The 18576-nt window shown below is 36.9% G+C and overlaps 3 protein-coding genes and 1 long non-coding RNA gene across 8 annotated transcripts; 1 reads left to right on the top strand and 3 right to left on the bottom strand.

Annotated features, from left to right (window-relative positions):
* Positions 1 to 250: 250 nt before the first annotated feature.
* On the bottom strand, positions 251 to 7543 carry LOC108450302 (uncharacterized). Of its 2 annotated transcripts, none has more exons than XM_017747863.2 (18): positions 7188 to 7543; positions 6278 to 6429; positions 6060 to 6177; positions 5238 to 5345; positions 5020 to 5138; positions 4824 to 4904; positions 4323 to 4484; positions 4176 to 4242; positions 3942 to 4096; positions 3207 to 3371; positions 3056 to 3127; positions 2764 to 2884; positions 2392 to 2673; positions 2073 to 2173; positions 1770 to 1982; positions 1065 to 1688; positions 793 to 954; positions 251 to 590 (listed from the first exon to the last, which is right to left on the bottom strand). In XM_017747863.2, exons 2-18 carry the CDS (start codon positions 6404 to 6406, stop codon positions 519 to 521), a joined length of 2751 nt encoding a protein of 916 aa, XP_017603352.1. In that variant the 5' UTR covers positions 6407 to 6429; positions 7188 to 7543; the 3' UTR covers positions 251 to 518. The 2 variants fall into 2 exon arrangements, with proteins under 2 accessions (XP_017603352.1, XP_017603353.1); XM_017747864.2 differs by having other exon boundaries at positions 1113 to 1688.
* A 435-nt stretch (positions 7544 to 7978) lies between these two features.
* Positions 7979 to 12680, bottom strand: LOC108450940 (neutral ceramidase 2-like). 4 transcript variants are annotated; one of them, XM_053027935.1, is made up of 9 exons: positions 10896 to 12680; positions 10607 to 10815; positions 10115 to 10512; positions 9824 to 10083; positions 9484 to 9742; positions 9261 to 9386; positions 9109 to 9172; positions 8813 to 8982; positions 7979 to 8702 (listed from the first exon to the last, which is right to left on the bottom strand). In XM_053027935.1, exons 1-9 carry the CDS (start codon positions 11243 to 11245, stop codon positions 8142 to 8144), a joined length of 2397 nt encoding a protein of 798 aa, XP_052883895.1. In that variant the 5' UTR covers positions 11246 to 12680; the 3' UTR covers positions 7979 to 8141. The 4 variants fall into 4 exon arrangements, with proteins under 4 accessions (XP_052883895.1, XP_052883896.1, XP_052883898.1 ...); XM_053027936.1 differs by having other exon boundaries at positions 9824 to 10047; XM_053027938.1 differs by having other exon boundaries at positions 9824 to 10072; positions 10203 to 10512.
* Positions 12681 to 12827: 147 nt separating this feature from the next.
* Positions 12828 to 14168, bottom strand: LOC108450028 (phosphoprotein ECPP44). Its single transcript, XM_017747456.2, has 2 exons — positions 13549 to 14168; positions 12828 to 13458 (listed from the first exon to the last, which is right to left on the bottom strand). Exons 1-2 carry the CDS (start codon positions 13804 to 13806, stop codon positions 13081 to 13083), a joined length of 636 nt encoding a protein of 211 aa, XP_017602945.1. The 5' UTR covers positions 13807 to 14168; the 3' UTR covers positions 12828 to 13080.
* Positions 14169 to 15507: 1339 nt separating this feature from the next.
* On the top strand, positions 15508 to 17049 carry LOC128292889 (uncharacterized). Its single transcript, XR_008282858.1, has 3 exons — positions 15508 to 15583; positions 16064 to 16145; positions 16834 to 17049. It is a non-coding gene; the product is annotated as an uncharacterized LOC128292889 (long non-coding RNA).
* The last annotated feature ends 1527 nt before the right edge of the window (positions 17050 to 18576 follow it).

The raw sequence follows: 18576 nt of genomic DNA, 5'->3' as shown, positions 1-18576 counted from the left end.
TTTCAAAAATCCTTTTAAAAGAATTGACCTTTTTCAGACAAAAATGAAAATTTAAATTATTATTATTATTTATTTGTATTTATTAATCTTTCCAATTCATTTTCTATGTCTTCCAATTCAATCATTATTGAAATTGAATAACTTGTTAACAGATCACTAGGGCTGTTTGTCCCCGACGTAGAAGATGAGTAGTTAATTCAAAGAACAACCCACCCTAAAAGGAAGAATAAACTACTGAAAATTATACCACTTGAAGGGAAGCAGACGCTATTATCATGACATTCAATTTGATGCGCAATTTAACAAGAACAACATTTGAAACAAACAGATCAAATGTTTAACTTAAAGAGCATACGAAACAAGCCCCTGCAAGAAAAGCCTAGGTTTGTACATGGATTCTTGACTACGAGCCATAGAAAAAATGACACCCCACCCCCACTAGTACGAGAGGAGGTAATTAGAGGCAGACCTTTCAGAACTTTAACAAATTGTATTTGAACTTCCGTAATGAAGAAGAGCTAGCACTTGTCCTCCTCACATTTATCCTGAAATCTTCGACGAATGTCCTGCCGTAGCATCTCTATGTATTCCTGGACGAGTCAGAAAACACAATGAGTTCCAAGGCAATAATCACCAAGAAAAATTAGGCAGACTAAATGGACAACATTGTCTTAGTCCTTTTTCCTTCTCCCCATCATGGAAGCATTTTTTTAACCGCAAGTGCTTTAACTGCTAGGAAACACTATTAGACGCTAAAGACTAGTATGAAAGGTCGCACAACCAAGAACCTACCTCAGCAAGACTCTCATCACCACACAACTCACTCAGAAATTCTTCGGTATTCCTCCCATTGTCAATGCCATATACCTGAAATGCAATTTCAGCAACTGCATGGAAGACATCAAAGGGCGAATTTAATTGCTCAATCCTCTGAGCTGTTTGTTGAATGTTATCCTAGAAGAAATACCAGATACAATAGCCACCATGTCAGCATCTCTTACTAATTACACACTAATTAACTGCTAGTTGCTAAAAATAAAACAGGAAATTCAATTAAGAAAAACCTGAAAATCACTATCACAAGGTTTATCAGCTGCATTAGACTTCCTTACATCATGATGAACCTGCTGTTTAGGTTCAACAGCATGGAATGGCGGAGGTGCAGATGCCCCTTGACCAAGGGCCTGAGAAACAATAGGCATCATTTGTTGGACCATCCGTGACAGATCAACTCCACCATCCTGTCCTCCTCCCAATCCAGAAAACATGTTTCCAATATCCTGGCTATCAACCTGCTGGGCTATTTGATTGACAGTGTTCATGATTTGTGGACTTTGAGTGAGTTGCCACAGCATATTCCTAAAAACATCTGGTGAACCAACACCAGTCTGCTCAGAAACCCCAGCCAATAAGCCATTTACTGCAGGGCTTTGAAGAACTTCAGAGACAGCATTAGCAACATCTAATTGATCATCAGAACTTTGCAGTCCTGATGATCTATTACTCTGAATGGCAGGATTACTCGACAAAGAATCATCTTCCACCCTATTCATAGAAGAGCTCTGAGATGCAAGTGACTGCAAAATCTTTTGGCCAGTCGTTCTAGCACTCAAGCTCTCATCAAGAGAAGAGCTAGTTGTTCCAGTATCTCTAGTACTGAGAGAAGATTTTGCCTGGTTGACCCGTCTCTGACCACAATGATACCATATTATCACTTTTGATAGTAGTAACATAAATAATTTAGAATGAAGTAAGAAATGACATCACACCTTACGCCCCAATCCTCCCAATCCCAATCCAAGTGGAACAGGTTTGGCATTTTCCTCGGTGGATTTCTGGACACTTGCTGAAGGGTCTTCTGACTTTACCAAGAATTCTCCACTTGAACTTGGAGGGCATCCAACTGTGCCAGTGGATACATCCTTTGAACTCTTACCACTTTCAGTAGTATTGTTACTATGTTCAGCAAGTTGAGGTTGTGACTGATCATTAATAGTAACAGAGTACTGGTTAGAGTACTAAACAGATGGCTGCAAATAAGGTCGTTTTATTTTATTGTGAACAAAGCACACCCGTTCTTCAGTTTCATGAAGATCTGCTAGTAATGCAACGCTAGAATCCCCTGCTCCACTAGCAGCCATATTACCAGGCTGTCCAGTTCCAGCATCATCACCTGCACCAGATACAATATATCCACATCAGATTTTGCTTTGACCCTAAAAACGAAAAGATACCATATGAACAAGTAACATTGTCATTGTTTACATCCCAAAACCGTTCAGTGCCAGCTATCAGATGCAAACCAGTTCTCTCCCTGCATGTTACTAACATACCATATGAACAAGTAACATTGTAGTTATTAGTATCTAAAAACAATTAATAGCCAGCTACCTGATGCACCCTGGTTCTGCCCCTGCATATTACTAACAAGGTCTCGAATTCTTGAAGTGACTTCGGCAAGAGCAGAGGATAGAGATGAATCTGTGGGTGCAGATTGTGTTGCACCGGACACTGCACCAGTGGAATGTGCAGGGCGAGCAGCAGCAATAACATTTCGCACAGGAAGAACCCGCATTGGATCAGGACCAGCATTATTACCATGTTCCCATTGCACCCCCACCCCATTGCCTGTTCGATTACCAACTGCTGAAACCATAGGAGCCAGTGCGGTGCCTGATAATAATGGTAATTATTAAACAACAGAAGTCACTTTGCTTCAGTTTAAAGAACATTACAGTCTGGGTTGAAGCAGATATTACCCACCAGCATGTATATGGATATTAATGTTCCTCAGAGTGTTTCCAATCCCAGCCGGACTTATATTAAGAGAATTTAGTGGAGAATTGGAACTACTTAAGAGGGAGCTGGTTTGAAGGGGAAAAGGCTGCAAAACCACAAATCAATGCTTGCATGATTAGCAGGATCCCAAAGAGAGTTCAAACACTTAAATTAACAGGATTAAACAGCTTGAAAGTATCTGCAATGCTTGATTGCATTGCTCAGAGTTGCAGTTATTTGACAAAATCGACACAATGCCGATAAATTTTTAGCAAACCTGAACCATAATAGGATTTGGCCCAGAAGGAGATATATAAACTGCTGGTCCAGCGTTGACTGAAGATTCCGCCTATAAATTGCATAAAACATTTTAGTGACATGTTACCATTTTAATGATAATGGAGATAATAATGCAAGTGATTACATACAGGAGAATGCCCCATACGCAGCATCAATATGGTTCGACCGAGCTCTAAAAGAAGGGCACCTAAATGCTGCATTGTAAGACCTACTTGCACAGACTCTGTTTGAATTTGCCCCCTCAGTGCAGGATCAGTAGAATTCCTCTCTTGCTCTAAACGTCCTGCAATATGCTACAAAAGTCGTAGCAAATTAAAGATGCATATTATCAAATGTTAAACATTTCAAACTTGACAGGAAAAAGAAAAGGCATGTGAAACATTCAGTGTAAAGAATCTTCAGTTATACACATTTTCGACTTCATAATTTACCTGCATCAAAGCCAAAAGACCTTATATTGCAAACTTAGTTGCAACAATCTTACATGTAATCATGAACTTTACAACATGCAAAAGTTTTCCTCAGAAAATGCCATGATTTTACATCTCTTAAAATGTTATATATCATAAATCAAGCATATTGCTCCAGACATGAGCAAGTACATGGCAATTAAGAATTCGATAACCTCTTTCTCCCGGGTTCTTGGACCAAGTGAGTCAAATTGGGAAATCAAATGAAAACATGTGAAAGAGAATTGACATAGGTTTCAATGGAAAATGGATATATGGATATAAAATTATATATAGAAACTAGTCTCCAAGATAACACATCGATCACAACATCATTTCAAAAACATTACCAATAAAAAGCTTCAAACATTCTGGAAAATAGTTAACTTAGAAACCTTAAGGCGTAATACTTACAGACAACGCAGCAATAGCATGACTGCTGAGAAGCTGTTCTGCATGTCGCATTACAATGCTCAATGCTTCAGGTGTCGGCAAACCCCGTGCATCCGATGGTAATGCTACCCTTGGTTGCTCTCTTCTGTTAGTCACAGAAGTGTGTGGTTGATAACCTACATAATGCAGCAGCAGTTATTTACTATAACTATTTTTCAGAAAAGATCTGTGAGTTATTGCCTTTTAAAATATCACCATTTGGAGAATGTGCCTCCATGTGGTTCATAAACTCTGAGAGCGTATTTAAAGAATCAGGAATTGGCTGGAGAAAAAGGAAATTATGGAATTAGATAACAACCAGAGTATAATCTACTAGAAAAATGAATAGTTCATTTGTACAACCGAATTAAGTGAAGGAATGGATATTGGAGCAGCAGTAAGAGGAACAGGAATGAATTGAGTAGCGGCTGGAAATGATTGGGGAGACTGTGTCTGAATTCCTGCTTGGTTCTCACCACCAGGCCGACCACCACGCACTCCATCTGTTGAAATTCCTTGAGGAGCCTGAAAGAGAGCTTTATTTAAGCAGTATATACAGATTATTTAATTACTTTGAACATTCTATATAATTGTCCACTTAAGAAACCGGAAGCAATATCAATAATTGCTTAAACCCTACAAAACCATTACATTCTTTTCTAGTTTCCCTCAAGCAACATCTGAATCATTAGCATGTATTTTAGAGGTAATAGTAAAATTTTTTTTTTAAAAAAAAATTGATATTCTTCAAGCTGAAGCAATTGTGAAAACAGGAAGGAGACGGGGAAATATGCACCGAGTGAAAGGCAATCATGCCTTTTGTAAGCCACCCAATGTCAAATGTTGAAATCAAGCATTACTCACAGAGGTTGAAGACTGCCTGGTGGTACTAGTAGCAGAAGGCTGGCTTCCAACTCCAAAAGAATTTAAAACAGCCCCAATAACCTGTAAGTCAAGTAATAAAGAGTATCACTGATTTCACATGTCAATTAAAGAATGAAACACACTTGACCTGAACTGAAATGCTCCACAAATAAAATAAAATAAAGAAAATACTCACCCTAGTAAGGTCTGGAATAATGCCTTCACCTTGATCGCCAACATTAAAGGTCCCAAGAACCACACTGTGCAAGATCTGCCCAACACGATTATGAGGAATGCCTGCACTAGCATCATTTCCTGCCAATTCATTTTTCAATTAAATCTTGATAGCCGCAGCTTTTAGTAAAATGCTCTGAACTTCACAGACCAGACAAGCACCAATGTAAATATCAATACCTTGATTACTGTTATTTCCATTTGTATCTCCTGAACTTGTTCCGGACAAAGGTTGTGATTGCGTTGGCTGTCTTTCAACTAAGTGCAATGTATCACCATTCTCAACATCTAAAACCAGTGAAGGATTTTTAAGGCACAAATTGAACCACAACTTAGACAGAGTTGCAAACTTGCACTTGATGTTGTGATACTCATATCTTGATTTCTCTTTTTCAATAACTATAATTACTGACGAGCTACCAAATCTCCCATTAAGTACAAGGTATTGCTTTACCACAAAGGTCACATCCAATATTTGGGTAAATGATTATTTTCAATTCTGGCGTCAATAAACATGAACTGACTAGGAAATAGTAAAGTTGATGGCTTGATGCTATTTACTTTGTAATCAATTTGGAATGATGATATGATGTAGAGTTGCCCAAGTTTTGCATGGTTGATAGGATAAGAACATATGGTATAACTACTAACCAAAAATATTAAAGGGATAGCAAGAGAAAACAACGGAAAAGAAAACTACTGCTTAGACTCGCTGCTAGTAAAAGTAATGGGTCAATTTGCATAAGCAGCTACCACCAATAGCGTCTACATATTTTGTCAGGAATAAAACCAATCTGAATATAGAACTATTCTACAAGCCTAGTAATGCAATAAATACACGCACCACTCATGCTTCAAATTACAGAGTTCGGATTAAACTGTTCAATAACATGGCATCTAAGAAGACCCAGCAGTGAACTGCAGATTGAAAACTTTTAATTTAAAATAAATCTGATTAACTTGCAACAATGAAATTGTCTAACAACAAAAATAATAGGATACGATATTCAGAAAGGAGATGATCATCCTTTAAGACCTTTCCCCTAAAAATCAGCCGCTGCTGACCAACTGGAACACCAATTGCATTAGATATTCTCTCCTTGAACAAAGAGACTGATGTCTGAATACATCCAAGTAACAAGTCATCAGCTACAAGTTGGATGAGGCACTGAATGGCAGGAAAATATTGAGAATGCGTAAGCTAGAAAGCAAGCGCTTACATTTTTTTCAACATGAAGACTACATATCTGTGAATCCAGAGTCTTAACCCTGAGCTCTATTAGTGCATTCGAAGATTCCCCAGAAACATTGCCAGTAATCAGACCCTCATTAGAGTGCTGATCTGCCATAGCACTTCCACAGCTTCTATCACCTAGAACAGCAAAAGAAAAAGTAATACTTCTATTTCCATCCTTATTTTTCCCTAATTCAAATTCCTAAGGTAACTATCATCAGCCAAAATGTACCAAGTTCCAAAAAATGTTGCAATCATAATAAATCACCGCCCAAGGTCAGAAGACAGTTATTTGTCTAGTTTATTCTCTAATTATCAAATAAAAAATATTTAGTTGTCTAGCAAGACAAATAAGGAGAATGGAATAAAACAAAATTATAACATCTCTTCAAAAATAAATGCTCTAAGGACTGCATCTGCATTACACTAACAGATTTGTTGCAACTTTGGAACTTCATCTATCAATCCATTTGAGCATTAGAAATATACTTTACCTCAAGAAAATGCATTACAACTTACAAGAAACAATTGCTTTTGCAATGGTTAGCAAAAGTGAAGGTTCCTATAATTTTAAGGAACATGTTTGTACAACCAATATAATAACCAACATTGATTTGATTGTCTTTTTAATAGAAAGGGAAAAAGAAAATTGCTCAGTGTAATGCCAAATGCAACAAATCAGAACCGATGATCCCATCAACAATCAACAATCACATAGCAATCGCCATATAGAAGAACCTAGAACTAATCAAATAAGAAAAAAAAAAAACCCAAGAGAAAGAATTATCATGAAAATGCGCATTAAATCAAATCCTTCAAAAACGACAGGGCTAAAAGGGTTAAGTCCAAATCTAAGAACCAAGACGAAAAATAACAAGGGAATCAAAAGCACGAACCTAACTGGCGTGCGGGGGTTAAAATCGAAGAACTGAGAAATTCGGTTTGACCTATGAAAAAAAGCAATGTGATGCGTACAGAAATGGACGGGCAGAGTTCCCGAAAATCGCAACGTTTAGGAGCGGACGAGGCTGGCTACGACGATGCCAATGGTGCCTTTGTTTATCATCAGCCTATATTTGATCCCAGAAGAATTTTACTGGAGACCAGGCAGCGGCGCATTTCGTGATGCGGACGGGAACCGCCAAAATGACGTCGTTTTTCTGTTAGTCGTTACTTACCGCTCATTATTTTCAGCTTTTTACGTCCTCCATCTTCACTTCACTCCGCATTCTTGGGCTTAAAAGAATCTATCAAAGTTAAAACTATTTTATGCGCCACGGGGATACTAGCACAAATTAGCCAGCCCATTACCCTAAAACAAGTTAAACCCCAGCCCATTGTAACGTTAAAATTCAAATACTCACTACGCCATTAGATTAATATGCAGCTTCCTAGCTTGGTGCATTGGTTGTTCCGAATTGTCAGGTACATCGATATTCGATACTGTTCCACAACAAAATAGACGCATTATATTAAATACTTTTGTATATGGCTTAAGTTAAAAAATTCTTTTACTACAAAATGAAAATATTAATCAAGTCCTTAAAAAATGTATTTTTTAGTCTTTAGTAAATAAAAAATAATTAATTAGGTTATTTTGTTAATAAAAATTATTAGTTGATCATTAAAGGCTTTGACACGACAATAAAAATATTAAATAAAACTAATTTTAATAATTAATAAAATTACATCTAAAATCAACTTGGATGTAAAATTATTTAATATTTTTCCATCTAAAATGTTCAATTTCAATAAACCAGAGTTGTCTGGATTTCAAATCTAGAAAACTTTGTCAGCGGACAACTTTGCCTTATTTTGTGCTAAACAAGATGCAGAGTACACTGAGGTGTTCATGACACCGTGAATGCACTGGATGCGCCTGTAAAGTACTCATTTGGATAGTCCTTCGTTTTCTTAGACGATCCAAAGTGCCTGAGCCGATAAACCCCGGAAGTAGCATCCTCTGGCACTTCCCATTCAATGGTTGCCAGACCATACAAACTACCGTTATCAACTGTTACATTCCACTTGAAATACAAGCAAAAATCGTCATCGTCGTACACTGGAACCCACCTCTCGCCTTGAAGCATCTCTACTACTGCAAATGTGCCTTCTATCAGCAGGTCATACCTTGGATTAGCGCTGCAAAACGTAGCACTCGGTTTATCTCCCTTCTTGAATGATCCGCCTTTTGGTTGAGCAACATCTTGCTGCATGTCTCCAAATCTTTTGCCAGGGGGCGGTGAGTCTCCTAGAGGATCTTGTAAGAGGCTGAGTTGAACAGAGGAAAGATCCGGCGGTGACAAGCCGGTTCCACCGAGTTGTTCTCCTGTAGCCATTGCTTTTGCAAGTTTCTTAAACTCTTGGATGTAAGCTGATAATGTATGAGGACCATATAGTGTTGAAGCAGCCTACATATGTAAATTCCATATAGGACCATATGAGATATTGAAACAAAAAGCAGCAGGGTAACTAGATTTGTTGTTTTGATCCGAGTTGTTGTAGTCTTCCATTTCCTTACCTCGTATCGCTGCTGCTTGTACTCCTCAAAAGTTGCTATATACTGAGAATAAGTGTTTGTGAGCCCTGCTATTACAACATGTGTCTCGTTATCAAATTCTCCATTCCCATTATTTATCAATGTCTCTTTAACTGCTTCCCTCAGCCGCCGACCAGCCATTGTCGTGAACTCTGCAGTGTAATTAGTGGAGCATTTATCTCGGGCAAATGACTAATGTAAGCACTAAAACCTTAGTCACGTAAGGATAAAAATGTCAAAGACCGGAAGGTGAAGTGATCAGTTAAGAGAAGGCAAACCTCCAGGCACAGATAAGATAACAAAATTCCCCAACCGCAGAATTTGAATTGGGAGTATAGCGGGCTGCAGAAATGTGAAGTGGTGTGAGACAAGACAAAGAAAGGTTTCGTATTTGAACCACAAGCTTACAGCTCTTTAAAAATGGTCTTACCGCCCAAGCATAGGGGACAAACATTTCGCCAGTGCTAAGCAAAACGGGCTTGGGTTTTTGGCAATCTACCTGATACTGGCTAGGCTCTTTCAACAAGTCCCTTAATCGTTTCCACATCTCGTTTATCTGCACACAGAGAGATACCAAAATCTTAGGCTCAAGGACGACAGAGCCAAGACTGCAAGTCATGGTCCGATATGGATGCCAATTGCCAAGTGCAAACCTCGGTGTCTCCTTGTTGAAAACCGAACACTCCGGGCCCATCTGTAGTTCCAGCAGCAAAACCCGCGCCAACAGCTGCTGGACAAGTCTTTACCACGGTACTTTCATTCAATTGCACTTCAATGCTAGTGAAATTTATATACGCGTGGCGGTAATCAATTTTTCCACTCAAAGGATTAGTAGCAGAACTGAATAGCTCCACGGCCTTTTCGAATTGCCTCTCTCCTATGATCTTTGTGCTCAATATTTCATTTGGGTATCTGTTTCACAAATTTAAGTTAAAAAAAACTTGGCAAACAGTCATTTAAGTTAAAAGAATATGTGGTATAAGGTATAAATACCCTGGGCCACGCCCCACGCAAAGCTGGTCATTGCCATTACAAGACGAGTGATTGAAATCACAAGGCTTGCCCGTGTCTGTGCAAAATGCTCCTAGCACATTTGGGGTCACATCTCCAACATTTGATTGGCAGAAAGCCCCCACAAAGCTGGACCCATCGTTTTTCCTCACCTTGAAGCCTTGGCTGGTTGTTTTCCCACAGGGTTTTCCTCCCGTGGCCTTAATCTTTTGAGCTTTGTTTCTTAGTGTGCTGATGTCTTTCTCACACGAAAATATTGTCAAAAGCAAGTACGATGTCTATCACACAGTGCATGGAATGTTCTCTTTTTTTATCGTTATCTGAATTTAAACAAAAATAATGAGGGCAATCGGAGATATGCTTACTTTGAATGGTAGAAAACTTGGTGTTTCGAGTAGAGAGGGAATTGTTGCTAAAAGTGAACCAGTCTTCCAAAAACCTGGCAGCGGCGCCCTTGTTGTCTCCACTGATGAGCCTGTTTTCTCGGCTCATGGACGTTCCATGCGTGGCAAACCAGGAGAATGCACCTATGCTCCTATTGCTTGCACTATCCAAAAGCTTCAACAGGGTCATTGTTGTATCAACGTTGGTGGTGTATCTAGCCCTTTCTTCTGGAGGGTTGAACAGGTACGCACTTGGGCTCCTATTTATTCCCGCATTTTCCACATCCCCTACAGAAAAAAATGTCATGATGCTTGCTAGTTATGCTGCTCATATACCTTCATGGAAAAGAAAATCAACCATTTGAAGTAGAAAAACGCTTACCGGTGTTCAGGAAGATTGAGCCAGGTTTTAGGTTGTTGTGAGCCTGAATAATGCTTTGCTCGATCGCCGTGACAATCGCATCGAACGTTTGGTTGATAAACCCTAGTGAAGTAACAGAGTAAACCACGTACTGCAAGTAACCAGCAGGCCCAGCATGTGTATGCGTGCCACTGATCGCCAAATTTTCTTGTGTATACAAATCTCCTAACCTTCAAAAGCAAACATTTCACATCGAAAACGGTGTGGATAGTATATGTTAATCTTATCTTGCATGGCTTTGGTTTATTACCTTGTTTTGAGTCTCTGAAGCACTTTTATAGTGACAAGCTGCGATGCCATGCCTGCATCAAGATTAACAAAAGCAAACCTTGCACCTTGAGAACTTTCAGCAACAATGAAAGTTCTTGCTCGTAGTCGGAAATGGATTCCGGCCGTATTCTGATCTATGTTAGCATAGCCCATCATGTTAACCCCAGCGGCAGGACCCGTCATATCGTAGCTCCCGACTCCAATCAAATACTCGCCATCAACTTCATCTATCAAGGCAAAAGCTGCACAAAGAGAAACAAAAATCGGTAACAAATGCTGGTGTTTATGCATTTTGTCAGTGTGTTCCTCACTAGATAATCCATCAAGCATGAGGCTATATATATATATATATATTTACACACATACGATAATGTTTCCTAGTATTTAGTGAAACATATTCGGCTCATGGAATAATAAAAGGAGGGTCGTGATCATCTCGTTTTCTCTATACATTTCTAGATTAGTTTGAAAATAGAGCACAAGAAGCATCATTTCTTGGGTTGTTCGGCATGAAGGAGATTGACAAAGCGTGGGCTTTGTCTATTTTCAACGTATTATATGCTGCTTCTGCGGCAGCGTTGATCTTTTTTTGGACCCCCGCAGACATATTTCTCAAAGTGCATTCAGTATATTCATTCAAAATCTTTCTCAAAGGGCTTGTTTTCAAAAATTTATACATATACCCATTTGCATAGGCAAAAAGGGGCTAATTTTGGGACACGAGTGATAAATTATATAATTCAGCCTTGGGTAATCAACTTCCCTGGAAAAGTCTACAATCTCATCATAAAAAATTGAAAAGGTCCAAGGTTAATCTGTTTTATCAAGGATTAGAAAGGTTCAATCTGTTTTTTTTTTCACAAAATAAAAATTTATACTAGTTTTTTTTTCTTAATTTGGTGACCTTGTAATTGGAGTGATGGAGAGATATAAGAAAACAAGATTTTTATTGTCAAATTAGCCATTAGGAACATATAATAGAGGTCTTGAACTTCTATTAGACGTGGAAAAATATTTAAAAAAAAAAAGAAAAGAAGAGAAAATGATGATAAAAGAACAGCTCCATCTAAGATCAAAAAGCATCACTCATTGCGTAAAATTGTTTGTACATCACATGTGACTTTGACTTTTGTGGCTATGCTTTTATGAGATTCATATAGTGTCTTGGTATGTGCAGGAAGTTTTTGAATTCTGACATGAAAAGATATATATTTTCGAATGAAGACAATCCAAAGAAAAGAATGACATTGTGCTCACGAAATCAACGCAGTTAAGGAAAAAGATACTACGAGAATGGTCGATGGGTCTTGATTGATACGTTTCACGCATAAAAAAGATTAGTGATTGGTAAATAGCAATTCCTAGCAGCTGACATTTCAACCGAAAGGCGAGAGATAATGCAACCACTTTTCGGTGATCATGGGCCTTGCCACCTTTACTCCTTCCTCCTCGGTGGAAACAACTTCTTTCATCAATTTTTTCCTTTAATTATTTGCACTCAAATGTAAATCGCGTACCTTCAAACATTTTTAGCTCCTTCGGATTTTTTTTATTTTTCAAAATTTAATATTAAAGTTTGTTATTAATACTATGATTTGAATTTTAAAATTAAATATTTCATTGATGGATTCAATACTTTTGTTTTATTAAAATGTAATATAATAATATTGTCATCAAGTTAATCGGGAAGGATAAAAATGATGGAGGTAGTGACCAAAATTTGAATTATTAAAAGTATACAGTTATATATATAAGGCAGATGTGATGTTGCTGAAGTTTATCCAACTTCATTACTGACCATAATTCATTTAGAAAAGGTAGAAAATACAAGTGGCACTCAAGTTTATCCAACTTCATTACTGACCATAATTCATTTAGAAAAGGTAGCAAATACAAGTGGCACTCCAAATAATAAACAAGAAAGCAAGAAATTGATTCATTAAATACTGTTCGAATCACAAAAAGACAGAATGGAAACATGTCATTTCTTACATACCGAAAGCAAACTTTTTTTTTTCCTTATGATTTGTACTAAAAATGCTGGGAAAAGAAGAAACTTAAATATGAAATATACAACAAATACAACCTCAAAAACAAAAACAGATAATTTTTGAACAATTTAAGAAACACACAATCCCATCAGTATTTTTATGTGAACTTGAATCTCAAGCCTTTTCTTTTTCTTCATCTGATTTGGAGTGGTAACCAGGAAGCTTCTCCTTGATTTTCTCCAAAATTCCCTTCTTTTCCTTTGACTCCTCTTCGTGATGGGGCTCAGCTGCTGGGGCTGGAGCCGGGCTACTGGCCTCTTCAGCTTTCTTGTGTTGTCCAGGGAGTTTCTCCTTGATCTTCTCGAGGAAACCTTTCTTCTCTGGCGTCTCTGGCTGGACTACTGGCTCATCGCACTTCTCTACTGGAACTGAGGTGTCCTCTTCTTTCTTTTCCCCTTCTAATTTCTCTTCAATCTTTTCTTCCAGTCCCTTCTTCTCCTTCTTTTTCTTCTTCTTCTTCTCTTCTCCTTCACCTTCTTCCTCGTCGCTTGACTGCACGTTCAGGCAACAGATTTCATGTTAGTATAATTATAGTACAACCAAGACCCATTAATTTAACAACAGGTGAATTAGTGTACTTACAGAGCTGGAGCTGCTGCTATCTGATCGGTGAAGCTTCTCCAGGAGACCATGCTTCTTCTTCTCCTCACCTTCTTCCTCTGCCTTTGTCTCTTCGATATTAACCTTTTCAAACTCGGTTACGATCACCTCCTCTTGAGGCTTCTCCTCTTCTTTCTTCCCCATGAAATCGAACAACCCTCGCTCCTTGCTCTCCACTGCTCCTTCACCGCTAACGTTGCTCTCCAACTCAGGGGCCTTGCTGGTATGCTCCTCGGCCATTTTTTGACACTAAAATATGATCGAAGGTACTTAAGTGTTTTCGAACTATACGGAAATGGAATGGAACGCTTGGATATCAATTCACTTATTCACAGTTGGCTACTGAATACCGATTGATGGATTTTGAGATGCAAGAAGCTGGGATTTTATAGCGTCCAAAAGCATCATCACCCGTAACGCGGTTCTGACACGATTAAGAAAAGGAGCAATTTTAAAAATAATAACAATAACGGAAGGTAACGGGCAAGCAAAACGAGCGCCATTTCTGTAACCGACGTCCGCAATAATAAAAGGAAAAAGAAATCTAAACAAAACTCTCTCCAACGAAATTGATTGTTTGTCTACTCGCTTTTTTATTGGTTTGAGCACATGTGTCAAGCGAGTGTAGTCGTGCTTTATAAGCTAGCGCTGGTGGAAATTAACAGTCAAAAGGCCGAAAAGGAAAAAAATATGACACTCTGTACTACAAGTCGTGCAACCATGCGACCATTCGAATCAATGACACGTGGAAGGAGAACGTGGGTGTGGTGGTGTCTCGGCCTGAGAAGGTCGGTGTAGGGGCCCAGGTAAGAGATGATGTGCGGCCACGTGTCGTGGCTTGATGAAGAAGGAGACTTTGAGATCTGCGACTGTTAGGTTGTGGAGGGCCCATGGAATGAATGGTGGGGTTGGCTTCGTTGTACGTTAATCTCACTTTTTTAACTCCGTTACATTCCTGGGGGTACGTTACTTGAGGTGGAGCCTATGTGACTTTGACAGGTGGGCGGTTTGTGATACTATAACCCACATAAATTTTATTTTTTTTCTGAAAGGTACACCAATTAAAATATTAAATATACACAGGCTATGTATTGTTTATAAATTCTTTTTTGCTACTTATCCGAATATAAAATACTTGACAGAGTTGGATTAATATTTTTCGATAGTCCAATATAGATTTTTTTTATATAAAGAGTGTAAAATAATTATTTATTATTTAAAATAAATTGAAATATTTAAAATATAAAATATACTTTTTATACTTTAAAATCTATATTTATCAAAGATTATATTTTGTAACTGAATAAAATCTATAAACTCGCATAATATAATTGAATAAATTAAAATTAGCAAAATTTAAGTTTTAATTAAATAAATATAATTTTCATATATAATATGATTTTATTTTAAATGTTAATAATTAATAATGTAACGGCCTAATTTTTAGTAGTGTCGGAAATGGTGATTTGAGATCACTAAATTCGACAAATAAGATTGAACAAGATAGTAATTTAATATTTATGAGTCAAGTAAGAATTTAGAAGAATTTGTGAAATGGTGAAATTAGTGAATTAAAAGAATTTATTAGGTCAAGCGGGTCAAAAATGAGGTATCGAAACCTCAAAGTTGAAAATCGAGCTATAAATATTTTTATAAATATTTATGGAGTGTCATTGAGTTAGTATTAAAGTTTAGTTAGAAAATTTTAACGTTTGGATGGCTAATTAATTAAAAGGACTAAATTGAAAATAGCACAAAATTTGTTAAATTGTGAGTAAATAGCTTAAGTATTTAAAAGATGGATTTAAAGAGCAATTAGACCCAAAGGTTAATGGCTGGACGGTTTGGGTATGAAATAAGCAAGAAAACAATGTGAACAAGGGCAAAATTGGAAATAGATAAAAGTTAATAGTTAAATAATGATGTAATTGAAAAATCTAGACATTTCTTCATATTTTCTCAGCCAAAACGCCATAGAAGGTCTGGAGAAAGCTGGTTTTTCATATTTTTACATCATGTGAGTTTAATTCTTGCTTTTTCTTGATAATTTTTATGTTTTTATGACTTTTACAATTAGGTCCACTTGTAGAATTCATTAGTTTTTGATTTTATGGGTGAAATTGGAAGTTACCCTGGATGGATAAGGGAATTTTATGATGAATTATTATGAAATTTAAGTTCTAATTTCATATTAAGGTGGTTTTATTAAGTGATTTTGATAGGAAATGATATTTAGGACCTAATTGTGAAAAAGTTGTGAATTGAAGGTTTCTGTTGAAATTCAGAATATAAAAGGTTTTGAAATAGTTTATAATGATAAAATAAAGTGTTAATTGAGAAAAATTAGTTCAATTGATGGGTGAATTGAGCAGGGACTAAATTGTGAAAACTGTAAATTTTGGGGTAAAAGTGAAATTTCGAAATTTGAACAGCATAAATTGTGAAGTGAAATAGAAATCAAATAAATGCTAATGAGTAGAAATATTTTATATTATAGATCAAGAATCCAAAGAAGAACGAGGAAAAGAAAAAGTTGCGGAATAGTCCCTAAATTTCAATATCTTCTACAAATTAGCCGGGTAAGTTCATATGGTTGAATTTAGATGTTTACTTGTGAATGATTGAAGTTTATAATGTGTTATTATATACGAATTTGTTGTGGGATTGTGTAGATTTTGTTAATGAAAGAATAAATGTGGAAATGCAAATTAGGAAAAACGCAGGATTGAGTACGTTCAGTATCGTGACGTGTGATGAATTGATTGGATAAGACCATGGTTGTTCCATGGCAAAGTGTGAAATGTAGGTATGGTATTATCCATCTTGAAATGTGAAATGTAGGTATGGTATTATCCATCTTGAAATGTGAAATGTAGGTATGGTATTATCAAATCCATCTTGAGTTAAGAAATGTAGGTATGGCATTTCCCATACCGAGTTGAAAATGTAGGTATGGTATTTCAATGAGGAAAACCATACTGAGTTGTGAATCGTGGCATTGAGCAACGACGTACTCAATTTCGTAAGCCGTTTCCTAATTTGATTATAAGAAATAAAGAGAAGTGATCCAAATGAAAGAGATTGAGTAGTTATTCTTGTTGAGCTCAACTATGTGAATTATTATAACAATGGTTGTGAATCGCAGGAAACTTTAGTAAATGTTTTGGTATTGTTTGGAAATATTATGTTTGGTAAGCATTACTTTTAACCTATGAACTTACTAAGCTTCAATAAGCTTACTTGTGTGTGTTTAATATTTTTATGTAGATTGACTTGAAGTGAAGTGGATCAACACAACAAAGCACACTATCCAGATCAATTCCGGTAGCTTTTGTTTTATGTTTGAAGATTTATATGGCATGTATAGAGTTTAAATGAAATGAAGTAAAGATGTTATAAACTAGTTAACAACATTTTGTACTAAAGCAGTTTTTGGTTAGTAGCAGTAGTTTGAGTTTGAAAATTTACCATAAATCATGAAAATCTAATTAGAGGTTAAGTAAAATATGAAATTAAATCTTATTGAATCTAGTTTCACATAGAAGAAAGCGGTGTAAGCAAAAGGCTTTCATATCGGAGATATTTGAATTTTTGTGATACAAGGTCGAGTGATTTTGAACTCCCTATTCGATTTGTAAAAATCATTAAAATTTTAAACAATTAATTAGGAGTCATACTATGTATGTATGGATTCCTTATTGAGTCTATTTTAATAGAAATAAACGTATTGGTTATTTGAATTCTGTACATGAGAAATTTGGTTCATAGTGAGCAGGGTCGAGCAGTAGAACCACGAAATAGGGAGACTTCAACTAATAAACTGTACTAATTGGCCCAATCAAAATTCTAGAAAAAATTAGTAAGTAGATATATGAGCCTAGATTTGGGGAAAATTTACGGATTTGGATTTCGAGTTTTGTAACTCGAGATATGATTTTTTTCATCTATGAACGCAGTTGGACAGCTTATGCGGAAAGTGTGATATAAATTGTTTGAATTTGTTTAAGTGCTCAAATAAGTTTAGTGATGCCTCGTGCTCGACTCGGTGACGATGTCGAGTAAAGGGAGCGTTACATTTATTGGTATCGAGCTTTGGTTTAGTCGATTCTCGGAACGAATTTGATGTGTAAAGTGTTTAAAATACATGCCATATAAATCTGTGATAGTGTGATGTGAATGATCCGATCTAATTACTAATTTTGTTATAGATTGTAAAGATGTCGATAGACCCGATGGTGCTAGTTAGGAAGAGGAAGTTAATAGTAGAATCAGACTTCGAAGCGGGGAACAAGTGGTAATGTCCGATTTCTTTGATGAGAGAGGAAGAACTTAAAAATATGATTTACGGATTAATGAATCGGTGGTATCATGAAACAATACAAGGAAGAAGTCAGCACAACAACCTCCTCCTCCCCTCTTGTACCACCGTTACAACCCGGTTGCTCCTTCTTTAATAGATGAATCTAGCAAAGAACACCAATTGAAAAACTCGAAAGTTTGGAGTGAAGAATTTCGAGGAGATCGGACGATGATCCGGTTAAAGCAGAGTATTGGTTAAAGAGTTTGGAGAGAGTTTTTAAACAGATGATGTGTTCTCCGGAAGACTATTTGGGATGTGCAGTTTCGCTATTGAAAGAAGAAGCGTGTAATTGGTGGGAAACCATTGAGGCAGTGGTACCTGTAGATAAACTTACCTGGGAATTCTTCCAAAACGAATTTAAGAAGAAGGATGTGGGAAAGAGATATTTAGATAAGAAGAAGAGAGAATTTCTTGATCTTCGACAAGGGAATAAAACAGTGGCCGAATATGAAAGAGAATTTGTGTATCTCAGCAGATATGCTCGGGATGTTGTACCGACAGAGGAAGAAATGTGCATTAGATTTGAAGAAGGGCTTAATGATGAAATCAGAATGATGATTGGAGGTACAGAGATTCGGAATTTGTGATTACGTCGATCGAGCTCAAAAGATGGAAGAAGTGTATAATGAGAAAGATGCAAAGAGAAAGAA

The sequence above is a fragment of the Gossypium arboreum genome, chromosome 5 (assembly GCF_025698485.1).
Source record: "Gossypium arboreum isolate Shixiya-1 chromosome 5, ASM2569848v2, whole genome shotgun sequence".
NCBI classification, from domain to species: domain Eukaryota; kingdom Viridiplantae; phylum Streptophyta; class Magnoliopsida; order Malvales; family Malvaceae; genus Gossypium; species Gossypium arboreum.
This window is presented reverse-complemented; position numbering and strand designations above follow the sequence as displayed.

Excerpts from the sequence above, each read along its gene's own strand:
- LOC108450302 (XM_017747863.2), bottom strand. The coding sequence starts at position 6,406 with ATGGCAGATCAGCACTCTAATGAGGGTCTGATTACTGGCAATGTTTCT. Across the intron at positions 4,485-4,823 it reads CCAGGCAGTCTTCAACCTCT|GCTCCTCAAGGAATTTCAAC; the intron begins GTGAGTAATGCT and ends GCTCTCTTTCAG. Across the intron at positions 4,097-4,175 it reads GGAGGCACATTCTCCAAATG|GTTATCAACCACACACTTCT; the intron begins GTGATATTTTAA and ends TGCATTATGTAG.
- LOC108450940 (XM_053027935.1), bottom strand. The coding sequence starts at position 11,245 with ATGCTTGATGGATTATCTAGTGAGGAACACACTGACAAAATGCATAAA. Across the intron at positions 9,743-9,823 it reads TGCGTGGGGCGTGGCCCAGG|ATACCCAAATGAAATATTGA; the intron begins GTATTTATACCT and ends TTTGTGAAACAG. Across the intron at positions 8,983-9,108 it reads TATCTTATCTGTGCCTGGAG|AGTTCACGACAATGGCTGGT; the intron begins GTTTGCCTTCTC and ends ATTACACTGCAG.
- LOC108450028 (XM_017747456.2), bottom strand. The coding sequence starts at position 13,806 with ATGGCCGAGGAGCATACCAGCAAGGCCCCTGAGTTGGAGAGCAACGTT. Across the intron at positions 13,459-13,548 it reads ATAGCAGCAGCTCCAGCTCT|TCAAGCGACGAGGAAGAAGG; the intron begins GTAAGTACACTA and ends CTGAACGTGCAG.